This window comes from Schistocerca gregaria, chromosome 6 (genome assembly GCF_023897955.1).
Source record: "Schistocerca gregaria isolate iqSchGreg1 chromosome 6, iqSchGreg1.2, whole genome shotgun sequence".
Lineage (NCBI taxonomy): Eukaryota > Metazoa > Arthropoda > Insecta > Orthoptera > Acrididae > Schistocerca > Schistocerca gregaria.
This window is the reverse complement of record NC_064925.1, coordinates 270871342-270891607: the sequence shown is the minus strand read 5'-3', so window position 1 is coordinate 270891607 and position 20266 is coordinate 270871342. Positions and strand designations below refer to the sequence as shown.

The following is a 20266-nucleotide window of genomic DNA, read 5'->3' as shown; positions in this document are numbered from 1 at the left end:
ATCCCGCTGCTCTTCCCCCAACATATTTGAAATAGTTTTCCTGAGTTTATCATGTAAGTTTAGAATCTGGTGCCTTCTCTGTATATCTCTTCTAATGAAGTTGAATACTGTGCTCTTCGTACACACAGATCTTGACATTGTAGCCTTTTCTAAATACATAACATAGGCATTTGTGCAGGTCCATCAGTTACCTGAGTAGTTGCTGCACTTCATGTCTATAAAGCCGACGAAAGATTTCGTGGCATTACGGAAATTAATAATTTCTGGTCTATTGCTTGTTTCATCTGTACACGCAGAATGCCACACTGAAGAAAGCATGATAACTGCCTCAGATGTTTTTGGAACAAAAGACAAGAATGTAACATCTTTATTGAAATTATAAATACTAGTGCGTACTTCCTTCTTTGTGTTGGAAAGAAATTCTTTTGAAACTATTCTTTTGTTAGGTTTTAGGGTTCCAGCACATGTCAACTTGTTTTTAGCAGCTCCTTACACCCTCCCCCCCCCTCAGGGGTTATAATAGGCCCACAGTGTTCCTGTCTGTCGTAGGAGGGGACTAAAAGGAGTCTCACAGGTTTTGGGCTCTATGTCATGGCCCTCTGTAGGGTTTGACATCCATACTTCGAAATTTTTCTGAAGAGCGAGCCAGTTGGGAAGGGCGCCTTACATGGTGCATCATGTCCATCGTGCCGTGAGATCTTTAGCCCACTCATTGCAGTCCTGCTCATTCTCCAACTCTTGGGCGAGGATATATTCCAGGGTACAGTTTCCGCCATCCACAATACTGTGTCGCTTTCTGCGCCAACGACGACTGTGGACTACTTTGCACCTGATATAAAGCACGGTAGCCCATCCATTGAGGTGGAGTCGCCATGTACCCTGTTGGTTGTAGTCCACTGACAAGACAAGGATCGCTCTGCTGATGCATGCGCCGTTAACTTCCCACATATGCCAAGGAGCGTGGAGCATTGGGACTCCTGTCAATGGGCAACCAGACAGGTGGCCCTTGCTGCATGTGGGTGGTGCCCGTGTGGAGGTTCCTTGGTCGGAGTGGCTGGCATCATGGCAGATGACCCGCAATGAAGCTTCACCAGCAGCCAGCAATCTCTAAGCGCTGTAGGGCTGACTTGAATATGCAGAAGTGTGACCCCAATTCTTTCCCCTCCCTGGCCACACTGTGGAAGGAGCAAAAGGAGGGAAGCGAAACCTGTTCGCCCAGTGGCTAGTTTGTATGAGAGCTGATGGAGAGTCTTTCATTACGAAGAAACCTCAGTTCTTCGTAGACCATTTAGTTGACAAGTTTGGAGAGGTGAAAGGCTTGTCCAAAATGCATCCTAGCTCAGTTTTGACAAAAACAACATCGTCTAACCAGTCACAGGCATTACTTGACTGTGACAAGTTGGCGGATTCTTTAGTTATGATCACGCCCTGTAAGAGTTTAAATACGGTCAAGGGTATTGTATTCCACAGGGACGTTCTTTTGCAGTCTGATGAGCAGATGCGAGGCAATTTAGAGCGACGAGGTGTTGATTTTGTCCAGAGCGTCCACCGGAGTCTGACGAATAATCAGGTTCCCACCGGTGCATTCATCTTGGCCTTCAAGGGTGATACATGAAGGTCCAGGCAATGGTCTACCGCTGTGACGTCAAGCCCTATATCCCTCCCCCCATGCGGTGCTTTATGTGCTGGAAGTAAGGGCCATATGTCTTCCTGGTGTGCTTCCAGCCTCACATGTCGAGATTGTGGGTGCACGTCACATTCCAATATTCCATGTGCCCTGCTTCCCATCTGTGTCAACTTCAGAGAGCATCATTCACCTTGCTCCCCAGACTGCAGGATTTTACAAAAAGAGAGGAAAATCTTAAAATATAAGACCCTGGACCGACTGACCTACACTGAGGCTAAGAGAAAATATGAGCAACTGTGTACTGTGGCTATGACCTCCTCATATACCGCTGCTATGAGAACAGCTGTAGCCTCATGCATTGCATCAATTCCTGCTAGCACTCAGGGCCATAAGACTACACCTGCCGCCGTGATGGTGGGAGCCACTTCCCTCCCTCTTCGTCCTGCACCATGTACTTCTTGCGCAACACCCCTCCCAATCATCAGAGACATCTGTCCCCACTTCTCCCATCTAGAAGTGTTCTGACTAGTGGAAAAGCAGACACCCACCAGTGGGTGAAGCAACCACAGGTGGCTGTTTGTAGGGATTTCCAGTCCTCCTCCACCCCTGAGACTGACCCATTTAAGCCCTCCCAGCCAAAACCACCGAAGGAACAGTGAGAGAAACAAAAAAAAAAGAAGAAGGTACTCAAGAATCCACACTTTGTGATGCAACCTTACCACCACTCCCTACAAGCTCTGTGTCTGAGATGGAGACTCTGGCGTCTGCTGAGGACCTAGATCTCGCCAGGTCCTCAGACACAATGGATGTTGCACACACACATACTCAGTTGGTGAAAGGCAGTGACCCCATGGCATGATCTGCAATCTTGGTCAATTCAGGACTTTTTCGTCCTTGGACAATGTCATTCTCCAGTGGAATTGTAGCGGTTTTTTCCATCACCTTGCTGATCTTTGACAACTTATTTGCCTTCACCCTTTCTTCTGCATTGCTCTCCTGGAAACTTGGTTTCCGGCAATGCGAAACCCCACACTCCTTGGCTATCAGGATTATCATAAGAATTGGGCAGCTTATGAGAGGGTCTCTGGTGGAGTCTTCATCTACATCCTTATCTCTCTTTGCAGCGAGTGTGAAGTTCTTTAAACACCTTTAAAGGCTGTCACTGCTCATGCGTGGACGCCTCAGGCTTTTACTATCTCCAGCATCTATCTTCCACCGATGTGGCGATGTCCCACAGCATTTATTGGCTATGCAGATAGCCCAACTGCCGCCATCTTTTCTGTTACTGGGCGGTGTTAACGCCCATAACCTTTTGGGGGGAGTGGCTTGTTGGCAAAAGGCCAAGGCACTGTCATTGATCAGGTGTTCGTACAGATAGATCTTTCTCTCTTAAATAATGGTACTTCAACACATTTCAATGTGGCTCATGGCATGTACTCATCATCGACCTTTCACTCAGCAGCTCTGGCCTTCTACCATTTATACATTGGAGTGTACACGACAACTTGTGTGGCAGTGACCACTTTCAGATCTTTCTGTCACTGCCACAGCGTCACTCTTATTGGCGCCTCGCCAGATGGGCTTTCAATAAGGCTAACTGAGACTCGTTTGCCTCTGTTGCCACTATTGAGCCTCTTTCTCATGACAAAATTGATGTGGTGGTTTACATGGTCACCACTGGCATTGTTTATGCCACAGAATCTGCAATTCCCTGTTCTTCCAGGTCGTCTCGGTGACGAACTGTGCCTTGGTGTTCACCCGAGAGCACTGAGGTGATTAGAGATCGCAGGTGGGCCCTCCAGCGTCATAACTGGTTCCTGTCATTGGAACACCTCATTTCAATGCCTCTGTGCCTGAGCCCGCCACATTATTTGCTGTCGGAAGCAGGAGTGCTAGGAAAGGTATGTCTCCACCATTGGCATCTTAACCTCTCCATCACAGGTTTGGACCAAGATTTGGCAGCTCTATCGATTTCAGATCCCATTAGCGCCCCTGAATGGAGCAGTCTGTACTGAACCATTAACGATTGCAGAATTCTTAGAAGAGCATTTTTCTCAGAGCTCCGCTTCTACAAATTACCCTCTGGCCTTCCACCCCCTGAAAGAGCGTTTGGAATGTCGGAGCCTTTCATTCCATATGCACCACATCAAATTATACAATGCTCCAATCAGTGAGTGGAAATTCCAAAGTGCCCTAGCTGCTTGCCCTGATGTGGCTCCCAGGCAGGACCACATCCACTATCACATATTGAAACACCTCTGAGTGAACTGCCAGCGATGCCTCCTACATCTTTCAAATTGTATATGGGTTGAAAAAATGGCTCTGAGCACTATGGGACTCAACTTCTGAGGTCATTAGTCCCCTACAACTTAGAACTAGTTAAACCTAACCAACCTAAGGACATCACACACTCATCCGTGCCCAAGGCAGGATTCGAACCTGCAACCGTAACGGTCTCGCGGTTCCAGACTGCAGCGCCTACAACCGCACGGCCACTTCGGCCAGCTATATGGGTTGAGGGTGAGTTCCTATCACAGTAGCAGGAGAGCATCATTCTCCCCATGTTGAAACCTGGCTAGAACCCACTGAAGCTGCATAGCTATTGCCCCATTAACCTCACCAACATTCCAAGCAAATTGCTCAAATGCATGGTGTGCTGGAGTTTGAGTTGGCTACTCGAGTCTTGGGGCCTTCTGGTTCTGTCTCAGGGTGAGTTCAATAAGGGCCAATCTGCCACCAGTAATCTGGTCTGCCTGCCGCTGTGGGAACGTCTGTGTTGGCTTCTTTGTATGCTGATGACTTTTGCCTGTACTATAGCTCCACTGGCATTGTAGTTGCTGAACAGCAATTGCAGGGCGCTATCTGGAAGGAGCAGTCTTGGGCCATATCGCGTGTCTTACAGTTTTCTGCTGCCACGACTTGAGTCATGCAATTCTGCTGGCACCACACTATTCATTCTGAGCCACAGCTTTACCTTGATGGCGAACTTCTTGCTGTGGTGGGGACACATCGGTTTTTGGGGATGCTTTTTGATGCCTGGTTGACTTGGCTCCCTCATATTCGGCAGCTTAAACAAACGTGGTGTGGCATTCTTAACGCTCTTTGTTGCTTGAGACACACCAGCTGGGGAGCCGATTAGTCTACACTTCTACGACAGTATCAGGCGTTGTGTCAGTCCCATTTCGATTATGGGATCCTGGCTTATGGTTTGGCATCATCTTGTGTGTTGCGGTTGCTTGACCCCATACTTCACTGTGGGATCCGACTTGCCACTAGAGCTTTCCACCCAAGCCCTGTAAACAGCCTCCTTGTGGAGGCTGGTATCCCTCCACTGCAGATCCGGCGCCAGTGACAACTGGCCACTTATGCTGTATAAGTCTGTAGCTTGCCTCGGCATGCACATAACCATCTCCTGTTCCCCAACTCGGCCGTCCATTTTCCAGAACGGCGGCCCCGGTCAGGGTGTATGATCATGGTCCACATCCATGCTCATCTATCTGGGCTTGAGTTTTTCCATTTCCCACCTCTTTTCTGGGCCCATATACTGTGGTGTGTGCCACGCCCATGCCCTCAGCTGGATTCAGCACAGGGTCCGAAGGACTGATTCCCTCCTGAGGCCCTGTGTCACTGCTTTCTTTCCATCCTTGCCGCGTTTCCAGCGTGTTACGTGGTCTGTACCGATGGTTCAGTGATTACTCGTTGGCATGGTTATGCTATTACTCTAGGCGATCAATCTGAACAGCGCTCATTGCCATCTGGCTGCAGTGCTTTCACTTCTCAGCTGGTAGCCATCTTCCGTGCCCTAGGATGTATCCGCTACTCCTCAGGTGAGTCCTTCATTATCCGTAGTGATTGCATGGGCGGTTTACGAGCTATCGACCAGTGTTTTCCTCACTTTCGTCTGGTGATGGCTACCCATAAGTATGAAAAGTATGCATCTGAGAGAGACATGACCTTTATGCCATATTTTGCACGTTTCTTGGCCATATATATTCTTAATCAGTAAATACCTCAAATGGGACTAGACTTTCATCATCACAAGCATGAGCTCCAATTGAGTATGCTTTCTGACAGAAATAAAGAAATTAAAAATTTAGGACACAGCTGATGCAGGATTATCTACTTTTTTGTTAATGAGTAGATGTATTATCAAATCTGAGAGCCAAATGTGAAACTTCACATAGTTTTAGAGACATGGTTGCACGAAAAATGGGACGTCCAGTACAGTAATTGCAAAAAAAAATATATGTTGCGAATTTTTCACATCCAAATTTAAAAGTGAAACTTGAAACCATGAAACCAATCAACGCCTCAATTTCAGTTTCGTCTCTATCTTTGGCATTCGAGGAGAAATGAATCAATAATTTATTCATTATGACTTGCAGCTCATCCAAAATCCCAGTTCTGGAAAACTAACGCTATATTTCTTTTAGGTCTGGATCATTATGTAACTGGTTGTCAGGGTCTAGCCCTGAGAACAGTCTAACTATTATTATATTTTCCTGAGGTGTCTTAGTGCCGCAAGTAGGCTCTATGGAACTCCAAGTGAAACAGTTCATCTTGCTATGACGAGGTATGTAATTTTCTCACTGTCACCATCTGAGCAAAGTCAACACTAACTCGTTTATTCTGAGACGAGCTGAGAACATCATTCACATCTATCTCAGAATCCGTCTCATAGTCTAAACCATATAAGTGATCTTCTTCAGGAAGAAAAGACTCGTCTGAATGATCATCATCATCACTTCCCTCAACCTGCATTGAAGACATCTGAACCATTCTTTTGCTTATTTGTGACACATCAGGTATCCCCCGCCCCAATAGCAGCCACGTGTAAATAAATAGGTATTTGGAAGTAAGGACTGCAACAAAAAAAATGTACTCCATTTAAATAATATTTGTCCATCAGACGAAGAAACATTTTTCCCTTTGCAGTAATATCCGCCAGCGAGACGATGTGCCTGACCTGTGTGCGTGATTAAAACAATACTATCGTATAAATGAAGCAATGGCGTCCGCACAATAATACGCTCCGCTCACGGTTATGGCATGGTTGAAGTACCACACCAAAGTGACAATGCACATGTGGCGACAATGTGTTGAGAAGTTTTATAGCGGCTTAAGAGGGGGATGTTAGCAACTACGGGTTAGTCCATGCACAAAACAGTTCTTTGTGAAATACTACAGTCATAAGTGCATTCATCAACCATAGTGATCAAAAATGTAAATACGTAGTGAAATAATGTTTGCTACAAATGTTGTTTTATTTCCCTAATCTCCATTCTGTCATTCAGATTTGTTTTAATCAGGTGGTCAACATCATGAAGCGTTATCAGAGAGCAACTACTGCCTCCTACACAGAGTAACTGAAACTGCACAGTCGATTGTGAGTATTATTAACCCCTTCCTCTCACCAATATTATTTACTGCTATTTACAGTTCTGAAACACGATTTGAATAAACAGGACCGCTGCTACTGTTTAGAATTCTTTATTGAAGAATACGACCTATTTCTCAAATTAAACTCTCAAATTTGTTTCGCCAAATTGGTCGCGTCCCCCAATAAAAATGTCTTAACAGTCGCAGCGGTCCTGTTTTTTTTAGATAATGGAATATGCTCCTATGAAGTTCCCTCAAGGAGATCCCAGTGGAGTACTGTTCCGGAATCTTTTACCAATAGAGAGATCATCATAACATTTTCTCCCCAAAGGCCATATTTCCAGGGGATGCACAGTATGGGTATTTAATGCAGCGTTTCTATTACTTTCTGCCTCCTAATGCTGTAGATGATTGCTGATTCTTCCATCTTTAGGGGCCCAAAGGGCTGGAAAATGCCCTGAACCTGTGTTCTCGCCGCCAAACTTTTTGAAACGGCGTTGGCAGAATGACGGCGTCTTCTGTCCTGGAAGTTTTCGGCCGCCACTGTTTATGACTTTTTTTAAAATGTAGTCGGTGGCTGAGATCGAACCTGGGCCCAAGCGCGTTTTGATTAGTAATCGAAGGTGGTAGACCTAGACCATGGGATGCACCACTCTACCTACCCCACAAAAAAGGAAGAAACGGTGCACACAGCAGCAGTGTTATTACTCGCCGATGTAAACAATCGTGGTTCTTGGGCTACAGGAATGGTACGGCAGCAGCATGTGACAAGAATACGTTGTGCAGACAACAGAGGCAAGCCTTCACGTGTTTTCCATTTCGTGGTTACAAACAAGAAAAAATTGTAAAGACTATTCTTCATGCTCTGCAATATTTAATCCTGTCATATGTCGCAGTCACGCCACCCCTGTTTCTGAAGAACCATCAATGTTTCCACCGACGAGTACTGCCACTGCTGCTGTGCGCACCTTGTCGGCCCACACATGTCACTACAGACAGATAGGCCCAGATTATTGGCCCACATTCTTACCCACCAGGATGACAACACAGGACAAGTTCATCCAGACTGCCAAATACGAGCGACGGAGTACATTGGTTCAAATGGCTCTGAGCACTATGGGACTACTTCTGAGGTCGTCCGTCCACTAGAAAGTTTTTTTTTAGGTCATCAGTCTACTGACTGGTTTGATGCGGCCCCCAGGAATTCTTCCCCTGTGCTAACCTCTTCATCTCAGAGTAGCAGTTGCAACCTACGTCCTCAATTATTTGCTTGACGTATTCGAATCTGTCTTCCTCTACAGTTTTTGCCCTCTACAGCTCAATCTAGTACCATGGAAGTCATTCTCTCATGTCTTAGGAGATGTCCTATCATCCTGTCCCTTCTCCTTATCAGTGTTTTCCACATATTCCTTTCCTCTCCGATTCTGCGTAAAACCTCCTCATTCCTTACCTTATCGGTCCACCTAATTTTCAACATTCGTCTAGAGCACCACATCTCAAATGCTTCAATTCCCTTCTGTTCCGGTTTTTCCACAGTCCATGTTTCACTACCATACAATGCTATACTCCAGACGTACATCCTCAAAAATTTCTTCCTCAAATTAAGGCCGGTATTTGATATTAGTAGACTTCTCTTGGCCACAAAAGCCTTTTTTGCCATAGCGAATCTGCATTTGAAGTCCTCCTTGCTCCGTCCGTCATTGGTTATTTTACTGCCAAGGTAGCAGAATTCCTTAACTTCATTGACTTCGTGACCATCAATCCTGATGTTAAGTTTCTCGCTGTTCTCATTTCTACTACTTCTCATTACCTTCGTCTTTCTCCGATTTACTCTCAAACCATACTGTGTACTCATTAGACTGTTCATTCCGTTCAGCAGATCATTTAATTCTTATTCACTTTCACTCAGGAAGGCAATGTCATCAGCGAATCGTATCATTGATATCCTTTCACCTCGTATTTTAATTCCACTCCTGAACCTTTCTTTTATTTCCATCATTGCTTCCTCGATATACAGATTGCAGAGTAAGGGCGAAAGGCTACAGCCTTGTCTTACACCCTTGTTAATACGAGCAGTTGGTTCTTGATCGTCCACTCTTATTATTCCCTCTTGGTTGTTGTACATATTGTATATGACCTGTCTCTCAATATAGCTTACCCCTACTTTTTTCAGAATCTCGAACAGCTTGCACCATTTTATATTGTCGAACGCTGTTTCCAGATCGACAAATCCTATGAACGTGTCTTGATTTTTCTTCAGCCTTGCTTCCATTATTAGCCGTAACGTCAGAATTGCCTCTCTCGTGCCTTTAGTTTTTCTAAAGCCAAACTGATCGTCACCTAGCGCATTCTCAATTTTCTTTTCTATTCTTCTGTATATGATTCTTGTAAGCAGCTTCGATGCATGATCTGTTAAGCTGATTGTGCGATAATTCTCGCACTTGTCAGCTCTTGCCGTCTTCGGAATTGTGTGGATGATGCTTTTCCGAAAGTCAGATGGTATGTCGCCAGACTCATATATTCTACACACCAACGTGAATAGTCGTTTTGTTGCCACTTCCCCTAATGATTTTAGAAATTCTGATGGAATGTTATTTATCCCTTCTGCCTTATTTGACCGTAAGTCGTCCAAAGCTCTTTTAAATTCCGATTCTAATACTGGATCCCCTATCTCTTCTAAATCGACTCCTGTTTCTTCTTCTATCACATCAGACAAATCCTTACCCTCATAGAGGCTTTGAATGTATTCTTTCCACATATCTGCTCTCTCCTCTGCATTTAACAGTGGAATTCCTGTTGCACTCTTAATGTTACCACCGTTGCTCTTAATGTCACCAGAGGTTGTTTTGACTTTCATGTATGCTGAGTCTGTCCTTCCGACAATCATATCTTTTTCGATGTCTTCACATTTTTCCTGCAGCCATTTCGTCTTAGCTTCCCTGCACTTCCTATTTATTTCATTCCTCAGCGACTTGTATTTCTGTATTGCTGATTTTCCCGGAACATGTTTGTACTTCCTCCTTTCATCAATCAACTGAAGTATTTCTTCTGTTACAAATGGTTTCTTCGCGGCTACCTTCTTTGTACCTATGTTTTCCTTCCCAACTTCTGTGATGGCCCTTTTTAGAGATGTCCATTCCTCTTCAACTGTGCTGCCTACTGCGCTATTCCTTATTGGTGTATCTATAGCGTTAGAGAACTTCAAACGTATCTCGTCATTAGTTAGAACTTCCGTATCCCACTTCTTTGCGTATTGATTCTTCCTGACTAATGTCTTGAACTTCAGCCTACTCTTTATCACTACTATATTGTGATCTGAGTCTATATCTGCTCCTGGGTACGCCTTACAATCCAGTATCTGATTTCGGAATCTCTGTCTGACCATGACGTAATCTAATTGAAATCTTCCCGTATCTCCCGGAATTTTGCCACTATACCTCCTCCTCTTGTGATTCCTGAACAGCGTATTCGCTATTACTAGCTGAAACTTGTTACAGAACTCAGTCTTTCTCCTCTTTCATTCCTTGTCCCAAGCCCATACTCTCCTGTAACCTTTTCTTCTACTCCTTCCCCTACAACTGCATTCCAGTCGCCCATGATTATAAGATTTTCGTCACCCTTTACATACTGCATTACCCTTTCAGTATCGTCATACACTTTCTCTGTCCGTTCATCTTCAGCTTGCGACGTCGGCATGTATACCTGAACTATCGTTGCCGGTGTTGGTCTGCTGTCGATTCTGATTAGAACAACCTGGTCACTGAACTGTTCACAGTAACACACCCTCTGCCCTACCTTCCTATTCATAACGAATCCTACATCTGTTATCCTATTTTCTGCTGCTGTTGATATTACCCGATACTCATCTGACCAGAAATCATTGTCTTCCTTCCACTTCACTTCACTGACCCCTACTATATTTAGATTGAGCCTTTGCATTTCCCTTTTCAGATTTTCTAGTTTCCCTACCACGTTCAAGCTTCTGACATTCCATGCCCCGACTCGTAGAACATTATCCTTTCGTTGATTATTCAATCTTTTTCTCATGGTAACCTCCCCCTTGGCAGTCCCCTCCCGGAGATCCGAATGGGGGACTATTCCGGAATCTTTTGCCAATAGAGAGATCATCATGACACTTCTTCAACTACAGGCCACATGTCCTGAGGATACACGTTACGTGTCTTTAATGCTGTGGTTTCCATTGCCTTCTGCATCCTCATGTCGTTGATCATTGCTGATTCTTCCGCCTTTAGGGGCAATTTCCCACCCCTAGGACAAGAGAGCGCCCTGAACCTCTATCCGCTCCTCCGCCCTCTTTGACAAGGCCGTTGGCAGAATGAGGCTGACTTCTTATGCCGGAAGTCTTAGGCCGCAAATGCTGATTATTTAGGCAGGGATAGAACCCGGGACCGTAAACGTTTTGATTATGAGTCAAAGACGCTACCCCTAGACCACGGGTACAGTTACCCCCTAGAACCTAGAACTACTTAAACCTAACTAATCTCAGGACATCATACACATCCATACCCATGGCAGGATTCGAACATGCGACTGTAGCGGCTACGCGGTTCCAGACTGAAACGCCTAGAACCACTCGGCCACAGAGGCCGGCAGTGATGGAGTAAGTGGCACAGTCTGACAGCCAGTGTTTGCATAAGCAAAGCTACCTAACTGGCACCAGCTGCCAAGGTGACTTGTGGCTTGACTAGTGGCATATATATATACTACTGGCCATTAAAATTGCTACACCAAGAAGATATGCAGATGGTAAACGGGTATTCACTGACAAATATATTGTACTAGAACTGACATGTGATTACATTTTCACGCAATCTGGGTGCATTCATTCTTAGAAATCAGTACCCAGAACAACCACCTCTGGCCGTAATAACTGCCTTGATACGCCTGGCATTGAGTCAAACAGAGCTTGGATGGCGTGTACAGGTACAGCTGCCCATGCAGCTTCAACACAATACCACAGTTCAGCAGGACGACTGGGGTATTGTGACGAGCCAGTTGCTCGGCCACCATTGGCCAGACGTTTTCAGTTGGTGAGAGATCTGGAGTATTTACAGGCCAGGGCAGCAGTAGAACATTTTCTGTATCCAGAAAGGCCTGTACAGGACCTGCCACATGCAGTCGTGCATTATCCTGCTGAAATGTAGGATTTCACAGGTATCGAATGTTGGGTAGAGCCACGGGTCGTAACACATCTGAAATGTAACGTCCACTGTTCAAAGTGCCGTCAATGTGAACAAGAGGTGACCGAGACGTGTAACCAATGGCACCCCATACCATAACGCCGAGTGATACGCCAGTACGGCAATGTCGGATACACGCTTCCAATGTTCATTCACCGCGATGTCGCCAAACACGGATGCGACCATCGTGATGACGTAAACAGAACCTGGATTCATCCGAAAAAATGACGTTTTTCCGTTCGTGCACCCAGGTTCGTCGTTGAGTACACCTTCGTAGGCGCTCCTGTCTGTGGTGCAGCGTCAAGGGTAACCCCAGCCATGGTTTCCGAGCTTATAGTCCATGCTGCTGCAAACATCGTCGAACTGTTCGTGCTGATGGTTGTTGTCTTGCAAACGTCCCCATGTGTCGACTCAGGGATGGAGAAGTGGCTGCACGTTCCGTTACAACCATGCGGATAAGATGCCTGTCATCTCGACTGCTAGTGATACGAGGCCATTGGGATCCAGCACGGCGTTCCGTAATACCCTCCAGAACCCACGGATTCCATATTCTGCTAACAGTCATTGGATCTCGACCAACGCGAGGAGCAATGTCGCGATACGATAAACTGCAATCGCGATAGGCTACAATCCGACTTTTATCAAATCGGAAACGTGATGGTATGCATTTCTCCATCGTACAGGAGGCATCACAACAACGTTTCACCAGGCAACGCCTGTCAACTGCTGTTTGTGTATGAGAAATCGGTTGGAAACTTTCCTCATGTTCGCACGTTATAGATGTATCGCCTTATTACCACCGAGTAGACAAATTTTCAGAGCAATATCCTTAATAATATTTCTTCTGTTACCCAAGGATTTCTAGCAGCCCTCGTCTTTGTACCTACTTTATCCTCTGCTGCCTTCACTACTTCATCCCTCAGAGCTACCCATTCTTCTTCTACTGTGTTTATTTCCCCCATTCCTGTCAATTGTTCCCTTATGCTCTCCTTGACACTCTGTACATCCTCTGGTTCTTTCAGCTTATCCAGATCCCATGTCCTTAATTTCCCACCTTTTTGCAGTTTCTTAAGTTTTAACCTGCAGGTCATAACCAATAGATTGTGGTCAGAGTCCACATCTGCCCCTGGAAATGTCCTACAATTTAAAACCTGATTCCTAAATCTCTGTCTTACCATTATATAATCTATCTGATACCTTTTAGTATCTCCAGGATTCTTCCATGTATACAAGCTTCTTTTATGATTCTTGAACCAAGTGTTAGCTATGATTAAGTTATGCTATGTGCAAAATTCTACCAGACTGCTTCCTCTTTCATTTCTTTGCCCCAGTCCATATTCACCTACTACGTTTCCTTCTCTCCCTTTTCCTACTACCGAATTCCAGTCACCCATGACTATTAAATTTTCGTCTCCCTTCACTACTTGAATAATTTCTTTTATCTCATCATACAGTTCATCAATTTCTTCATCATCTGCAGAGCTAGTTGGTATATAAACTTGTACTACTGTAGTAGGCATGGGCTTTGCTTCAATCTTGGCCACAATAATGCGTTCACTATGCTGTTTGTTGTAGCTTACCCGCATTCCTATTTTCCTATTCATTATTAAACCTACTCCTGCATTACCCCTATTTGATTTTGTATTTATAACCCTGTACTCACCTGACCAAAAGTCTTGTTCCTCCTGCCACCGAACTTCACTAATTCCCACTATATCTAATTTTAACCTACCCATTTCCCTTTTTAAATTTTCTAACCTAAGTGCCCGTTTAAGGGATCTGACATTCCACGCTCCTATCCGTAGAACGGCAGTTTTCTTCCTCCTGATAACGACGTCCTCCTGAGTATTTACCGCCCGGAGATCCGAATGGGGGACTATTTTACCTCCAGAATATTTTACCCAAGAGGACGCCATCATCATTTAATCATACAGTAAAGCTGCATGTCCTCGAGAAAAGTTACGGCTGTAGTTTCCCCTTGCTTTCAGCCGTTCGCAGTACCAGCACAGCAAGGCCATTTTGGTTATTATTACAAGGCCAGATCAGTCAATCATCCAGACTGTTGCCCCTGCAACTACTGAAAAGGCTGCTGCCCCTCTTCAGGAACCACACGTTTGTATGGCCTCTCAACAGATACCCCTCCGTTGTGGTTGCAGCTAACGGTACGGTCATCTGTATCGCTGAGGCACGCAAGCCTCCCCACCAACGGCTAGGTCCATGGTTCATGGGTGGTTGAAGTAGGTAATACTTTAAATTGAAATCTTTGTCCGGAAGCGTACCATTTCCTTGCTACAAACATTTGGAAAATTTGTTGTTAACGATCACCTTTACAAGCAATTGCGGAGGCATGACTCAGTGAATAAGCCCTTTTACAGTTTCTCTCATAAACAGCCAAAGAAACTAAGTAAAGAAATTTTTAGGCAAGCTTTCTTCAGAACATAGAATTGTGGATAAACTAAAGACTTTTATAATAACAGTTTTCAGTTGCACTATTGATACTTGAATTCAACAATTAAATGACGTTATACCAGCGTAAAAAATATTGTTGATGATTTTTCTTTTTTACATCCTGTTCATCCTTTAAACGTAGAAAATTAAGATATTGAGAAAAGCTCACAAGAAACTATAAATCAGATTATATACATGAATTTACTAACCTAAAAATATTTATGTGGAAAGGATTTGGAAATAATGATAATATGTCAGTTAAAGGCCGCCAAAATTTTTTCTTTTTTGGAAATACTGTTCCTTTCAAGTAGTCCTCCCGACGTATGTGCAACTTTTCAGCTTTGAGTTTTCGAGCTACTTCTGTTATGGCGGGAAGATCATTTTCTAAACTGAAACCAATAAAAACCTTTCTTAGAAATTCAGAGTCCGAGTCCAGATTATGTGCGTTAGCACTTCTAAATACTGAACATTTAACATGTCATTCTCTTAAATTGGATGAGGTGGTCGAAACGTTTTAGAATGTTAAGATCGGTTAAAGTGAAATGAAGTATTTTCTGTAGCCTCACTTGAAGAACTGAATGCGTTGCTTTTTCTGCAATAAATGTATTTTACTTTTAACCTCAATTAAGGTATGTGAAAGTCTAATGTTTTCATATTTGTTCTTTGGAGACTTGTTAGTGCACAAGGCCCCCAAAATATATTTGCAAGAGTGACAACGAACGAAAAATAAAAACTTCAAGACGTTCTTTCCTCTTCATATTTGTATGACATCTCACGCTTCCGCCGACTTTCAAAGTCTCTATTCTCAGGAAATACTACACGCCTGTGATACTTTATTTAATTGGGCGAAGTGTGTCCCTGAAGCGTCACTAAGTAATGCAACTTCCATATGTTGGAGACTATGTCGATGTTTATGCTGAAAGAACATTGATGCCGATGTAGATGGTGAATGACTCACCTTATTTAACCATCAAACGCAGCGCCCATTTCGGTACCAAAAGTATGGTAACTATCCTGATTAACTTCACTTAAAACTTCCTGGCTGATAGGCCATGGTCGAAGTATAAAACTCTCTCCTGACGTTTCGTCTCTGACTGCGGGAGACATCCTCGGAGGTAAAGCGCTTTACCTCCGAGGATGTCTCCCGCAGTTGGAGACGAAACGTCAGGAGAGAGTTTTATACTTCGACCACGGCCTATCAGCCCGGAAGTTTTACGTGAAGACAATACCGGCCATGAAAGCTTACATTGTATGATTATCCTGATTAAAGTTGTTGTCGCATATTCTGAGGTCAGTGTCTTCCTTCGTGACAGAAGCACAGAAAGCAGACGCGTGGGTTAATATTTCCGTTTCAAGAAAGATAATAGGGCTACTGTGTACCAGAGACCAAAACATAGAGACACTCAGTCATCAAAGAAATGACAGGATATTGTTGACCTTTCTTTCTTCGAAGAATGCCAGAGAGCTCCTGATGTCAAGGATGGGAGAAGTCGCAAAATATTTGAGACTGTGTAAAAATTCTCACGAAGCAAGAACTCCATGATGAGCTACACTACTGGACATTAAAATGGCTACACCATAAAGAAATGCACATGATAAACTGGTATTCATTGGACAAATACACTCCTGGAAATGGAAAAAAGAACACATTGACACCGGTGTTCAGACCCACCATACTTGCTCCGGACACTGCGAGAGGGCTGTACAAGCAATGATCACACGCACGGCACAGCGGACACACCAGGAACCGCGGTGTTGGCCGTCGAATGGCGCTAGCTGCGCAGCATTTGTGCACCGCCGCCGTCAGTGTCAGCCAGTTTGCCGTGGCATACGGAGCTCCATCGCAGTCTTTAACACTGGTAGCATGCCTCGACAGCGTGGACGTGAACCGTATGTACAGTTGACGTACTTTGAGCGAGGGCGTATAGTGGGCATGCGGGAGGCCGGGTGGACGTACCGCCGAATTGCTCAACACGTGGGGCGTGAGGTCTCCACAGTACATCGATGTTGTCGCCAGTGGTCGGCGGAAGGTGCACGTGCCCGTCGACCTGGGACCGGACCGCAGCGACGCACGGATGCACGCCAAGACCGTAGGATCCTACGCAGTGCCGTAAGGGGACCCCACCGCCACTTCCCAGCAAATTAGGGACACTGTTGCTCCTGGGGTATCGGCGAGGACCATTCGCAACCGTCTCCACGAAGCTGGGCTACGGTCCCGCACACCATTAGGCCGTCTTCCGCTCACGCCCCAACATCGTGCAGCCCGCCTCCAGTGGTGTCGCGACAGGCGTGAGTAGAGGGACGAATGGAGATGTGTCGTCTTCAGCGATGAGAGTCGCTTCTGCCTTGGTGCCAATGATGGTCGTATGCGTGTTTGGCGCCGTGCAGGTGAGCGCCACACTCAGGACTGCATACGACCGAGCCACACAGGGCCAACACCCGGCATCATGGTGTGGGGAGCGATCTCCTACAATGGCCGTACACCTCTGGTGATCGTCGAGGGTACACTCAATAGTGCACGGTACATCCAAACCGTCATAGAACCCATCGTTCTACCATTCCTAGACCGGCAAGGGAACTTGCTGTTCCAACAGGACAATGCACGTCTGCATGTATCCTGTGTCACCCAACGTGCTCTAGAAGGTGTAAGTCAACTACCCTGGCCAGCAAGATCTCCGGATCTGTCCCCCATTGAGCATGTCTGGGACTGGATGAAGCGTTGTCTCACGCGGTCTGCACGTCCAACACCAACGCTGGTCCAACTGAGGCGCCAGGTGGAAATGGCATGGCAAGCCGTTCCACAGGACTACATCCAGCATCTCTACGATCGTCTCCATGGGAGAATAGCAGCCTGCATTGCTGCGAAAGGTGGATATACACTGTACTAGTGCCGACATTGTGCATGCTCTGTTGCCTGTGTCTATGTGCCTGTGGTTCTGTCAGTGTGATCATGTGATGTATCTGACCCCAGGAATGTGTAAATAAAGTCTCCCCTTCCTGGGACAATGAATTCACGGTGTTCTTATTTCAATTTCCAGGAGTGTATATTATACTAGAACTGACATGTCATTACATTTTCGTGCAATGTGGGTGCATAGATCCAGAACAACTACCTCTAGCCGTAATCACGGCCTTGATACGTCAGTGCATTGAGTCAAACAGAGCTTGGATGGCGTGTACAGGTACAGCTGTACAACTGCCCATGCATCTTCAACACGATACCACAGTTGATCAAGAGTAGTGACTGGCGTTTTATGACGAGCCAGTTGCTCGGCCACCATTGGCCAGACGTTTTCAGTTGGTGAGAGATCTGGAGAATGTTCTGGCCAGGGGAGCAGTAGAACATTTTCTGTATCCAGAAAGGCCCATACAGGACCTGCATATGCGATCGCGCATTACCCTGCTGAAATGTAAGGTTTCCCAGGGATCGAATGTAGGGTAGAGCCACGGGTCTTAACACATCTGAAATGTAACGTCCACTATTCAAAGTGCCGTCAATGCGAACAAGAGGTGACCTAGACGTGTAACCAATTGTACCGCATACCATCACGCCGTGTGATACGCCAGTATGGCGATGACGAATACACGCTTCCAATGTACGTTCACCGCGATGTCGCCAAACACGGATGCGACCATCATGATGCTGTAAACAGAACCTGGCATAATACGAAAAAATGACGTTTTTCCGTTCGTGCTTCCAGGTTTGTCACTGAGTACACCATCGCAGGCGCTACTTTCTATGCTGCACCGTCAAGGGTAACCGCAGCCATGGTCTCCGAGCTGTTAGTCCGTGCTGCTGCAAACGTCGTCGAACTGTTCGTGTGGATGGTTGTTGTCTTGCAAACGTCCTCATCTGTTGACTCAGGGATCGAGACATGGCTGCACGATCCGTTTCAGCCATGCGGATAAGATGCCTCTCATCTCGAGTGCTAGTGATACGAGGCCGTGGGGATCCAGCACGGCGTTCCGTATTACCCCCCTGAACCCACCGATTCCATATTCTGCTTACAGTCATTGGATCTCGACCACGCGAGCAGCAATGTCGCGATACGATAAACCGCAATCGCGATAGGCTACAATCCGATATTTATCAAAGTCGGAAACGTGGTAGTAGGCATTTCTCCTCCTTACACGAGGTATCACAACAACGTTTCACCAGGCAACGCCGGTCAAATGCTGTTTGTGTATAAGAAATCGGTTGGAAACTTTCCTCATGTCAGCACGTTGTAGGTGTCGCCACCGGTGCCAATCTTGTGTTAATGCTCTGAAAAGCTAACCATTTGCATATCACAGCATCCTCTTCCTGTCGGTTAAATTTCTCGTCTGTAGCACATCTTCGTGGTGTAGCAATTTTAATGGCAAGTAGCGTAATATTAACGTCTCCGCGAAAAGATACGGTGTCATATAGAACTGAGGGGCAGTTTCGCTAACCTGCACGGCGAGCTTGTGGAACTCGGGCTCCCACGCTGCAATGTGCCTGAGGCGCATCATCCATGTGCTGGCCGTGGCGAGAACGCTCAGTGTAAGGGTGAACCGCTGCAGGTCTGCCACTCCGTCGCGGCTAAGGAGGACAGACTGGGAGCAGATGAAGAGCGACAGGGCCACCGTAGAGAGAGCCTTGACCAGGTAGTGGACGCGGCTGGCCCAGGGACCAGCGTGCGGGTGGCGCATCGTACCCGACCAGTGCAGGATCTTCAGCAGGTAGTCCAGGTCGCTGACCTCGTCTGCAGCTTCAGCCGCTGTAGGCGCCGTTGAAGTCGGCAGCATCACCGTGTCAGTATTTCCTCTCTGTGCACAAGATATTGTGTTTTAGAAGTTTAGAGGTAGTAAAATGTTCTCACAATTTGAGCTGGCTGAGTTCTTATAAATGGAGCAGCTTTTGACGAACTCATTTAACTAGCAACTCTAGAACTTCATAATAGTTCAACTCTCTGGGAAACATAAAGCGACGGTATTTGTGAACGTGTTGAAATTATCGGTTTGCCCCATGTACTCCCGCATGCATCAGCTCCCATTACTTGTAACAATGACATTCAAGTAAAAGAAATTGGTTTCCGTGGAGCCTTCCAGACTGGGAGACAACTGCAAACGACATTCCGAATGTAGTGAATTATTATTAATATATTCCCTTATACATGTGTAAATTTCTTCCACCAGCAGGAGAGCTACAGAACCAAGATTTGCAGTCGTACTACAACTGATCGCACCATCGTCACTCCTCAGTGGAAAAATATTCATGAATGTGTTTTAAATACAATTAATTACTGCATAGAGGTTTAAATGAACAGCCAAAAAATAATCATAATAAATAATATTTTATTACAAGATTTTTCTGATGTTACTCAGCTCCATCCTGTAGGCATTACCTCTCTGTGTGAGGCATAATTATAAAAAACAACTAATTATATATTAACGATGGCTGACATATAGCAATGAAATACATTAACTGCAAGAGTCCAGATAGAGTATCGAGACAATGAATAGCGAACCATAATTACATGGGCTATAAATGTGATACTATAGAACAAAAAATGTTAATAGGTATATGCTCTCCAGTTTTAACTATTTCCACGTGTTTATGTCATTACCATTCGGTCTCCGTTATTACAAG

General features: G+C 45.4%; 1 protein-coding gene across 1 annotated transcript in view; it reads right to left on the bottom strand.

Moving 5' to 3' along the window:
• Window positions 1-19422, bottom strand: part of LOC126278837 (odorant receptor Or2-like) — an 86879-nt gene extending 67457 nt beyond the window's left edge. The window contains exon 1 of the mRNA XM_049979112.1: window positions 19087-19422. Coding sequence (XP_049835069.1) covers window positions 19087-19422 — 336 coding nt within the window. The remainder of the gene's footprint in view (window positions 1-19086) is intronic.
• Between the last annotated feature and the right edge of the window lie 844 nt (window positions 19423-20266).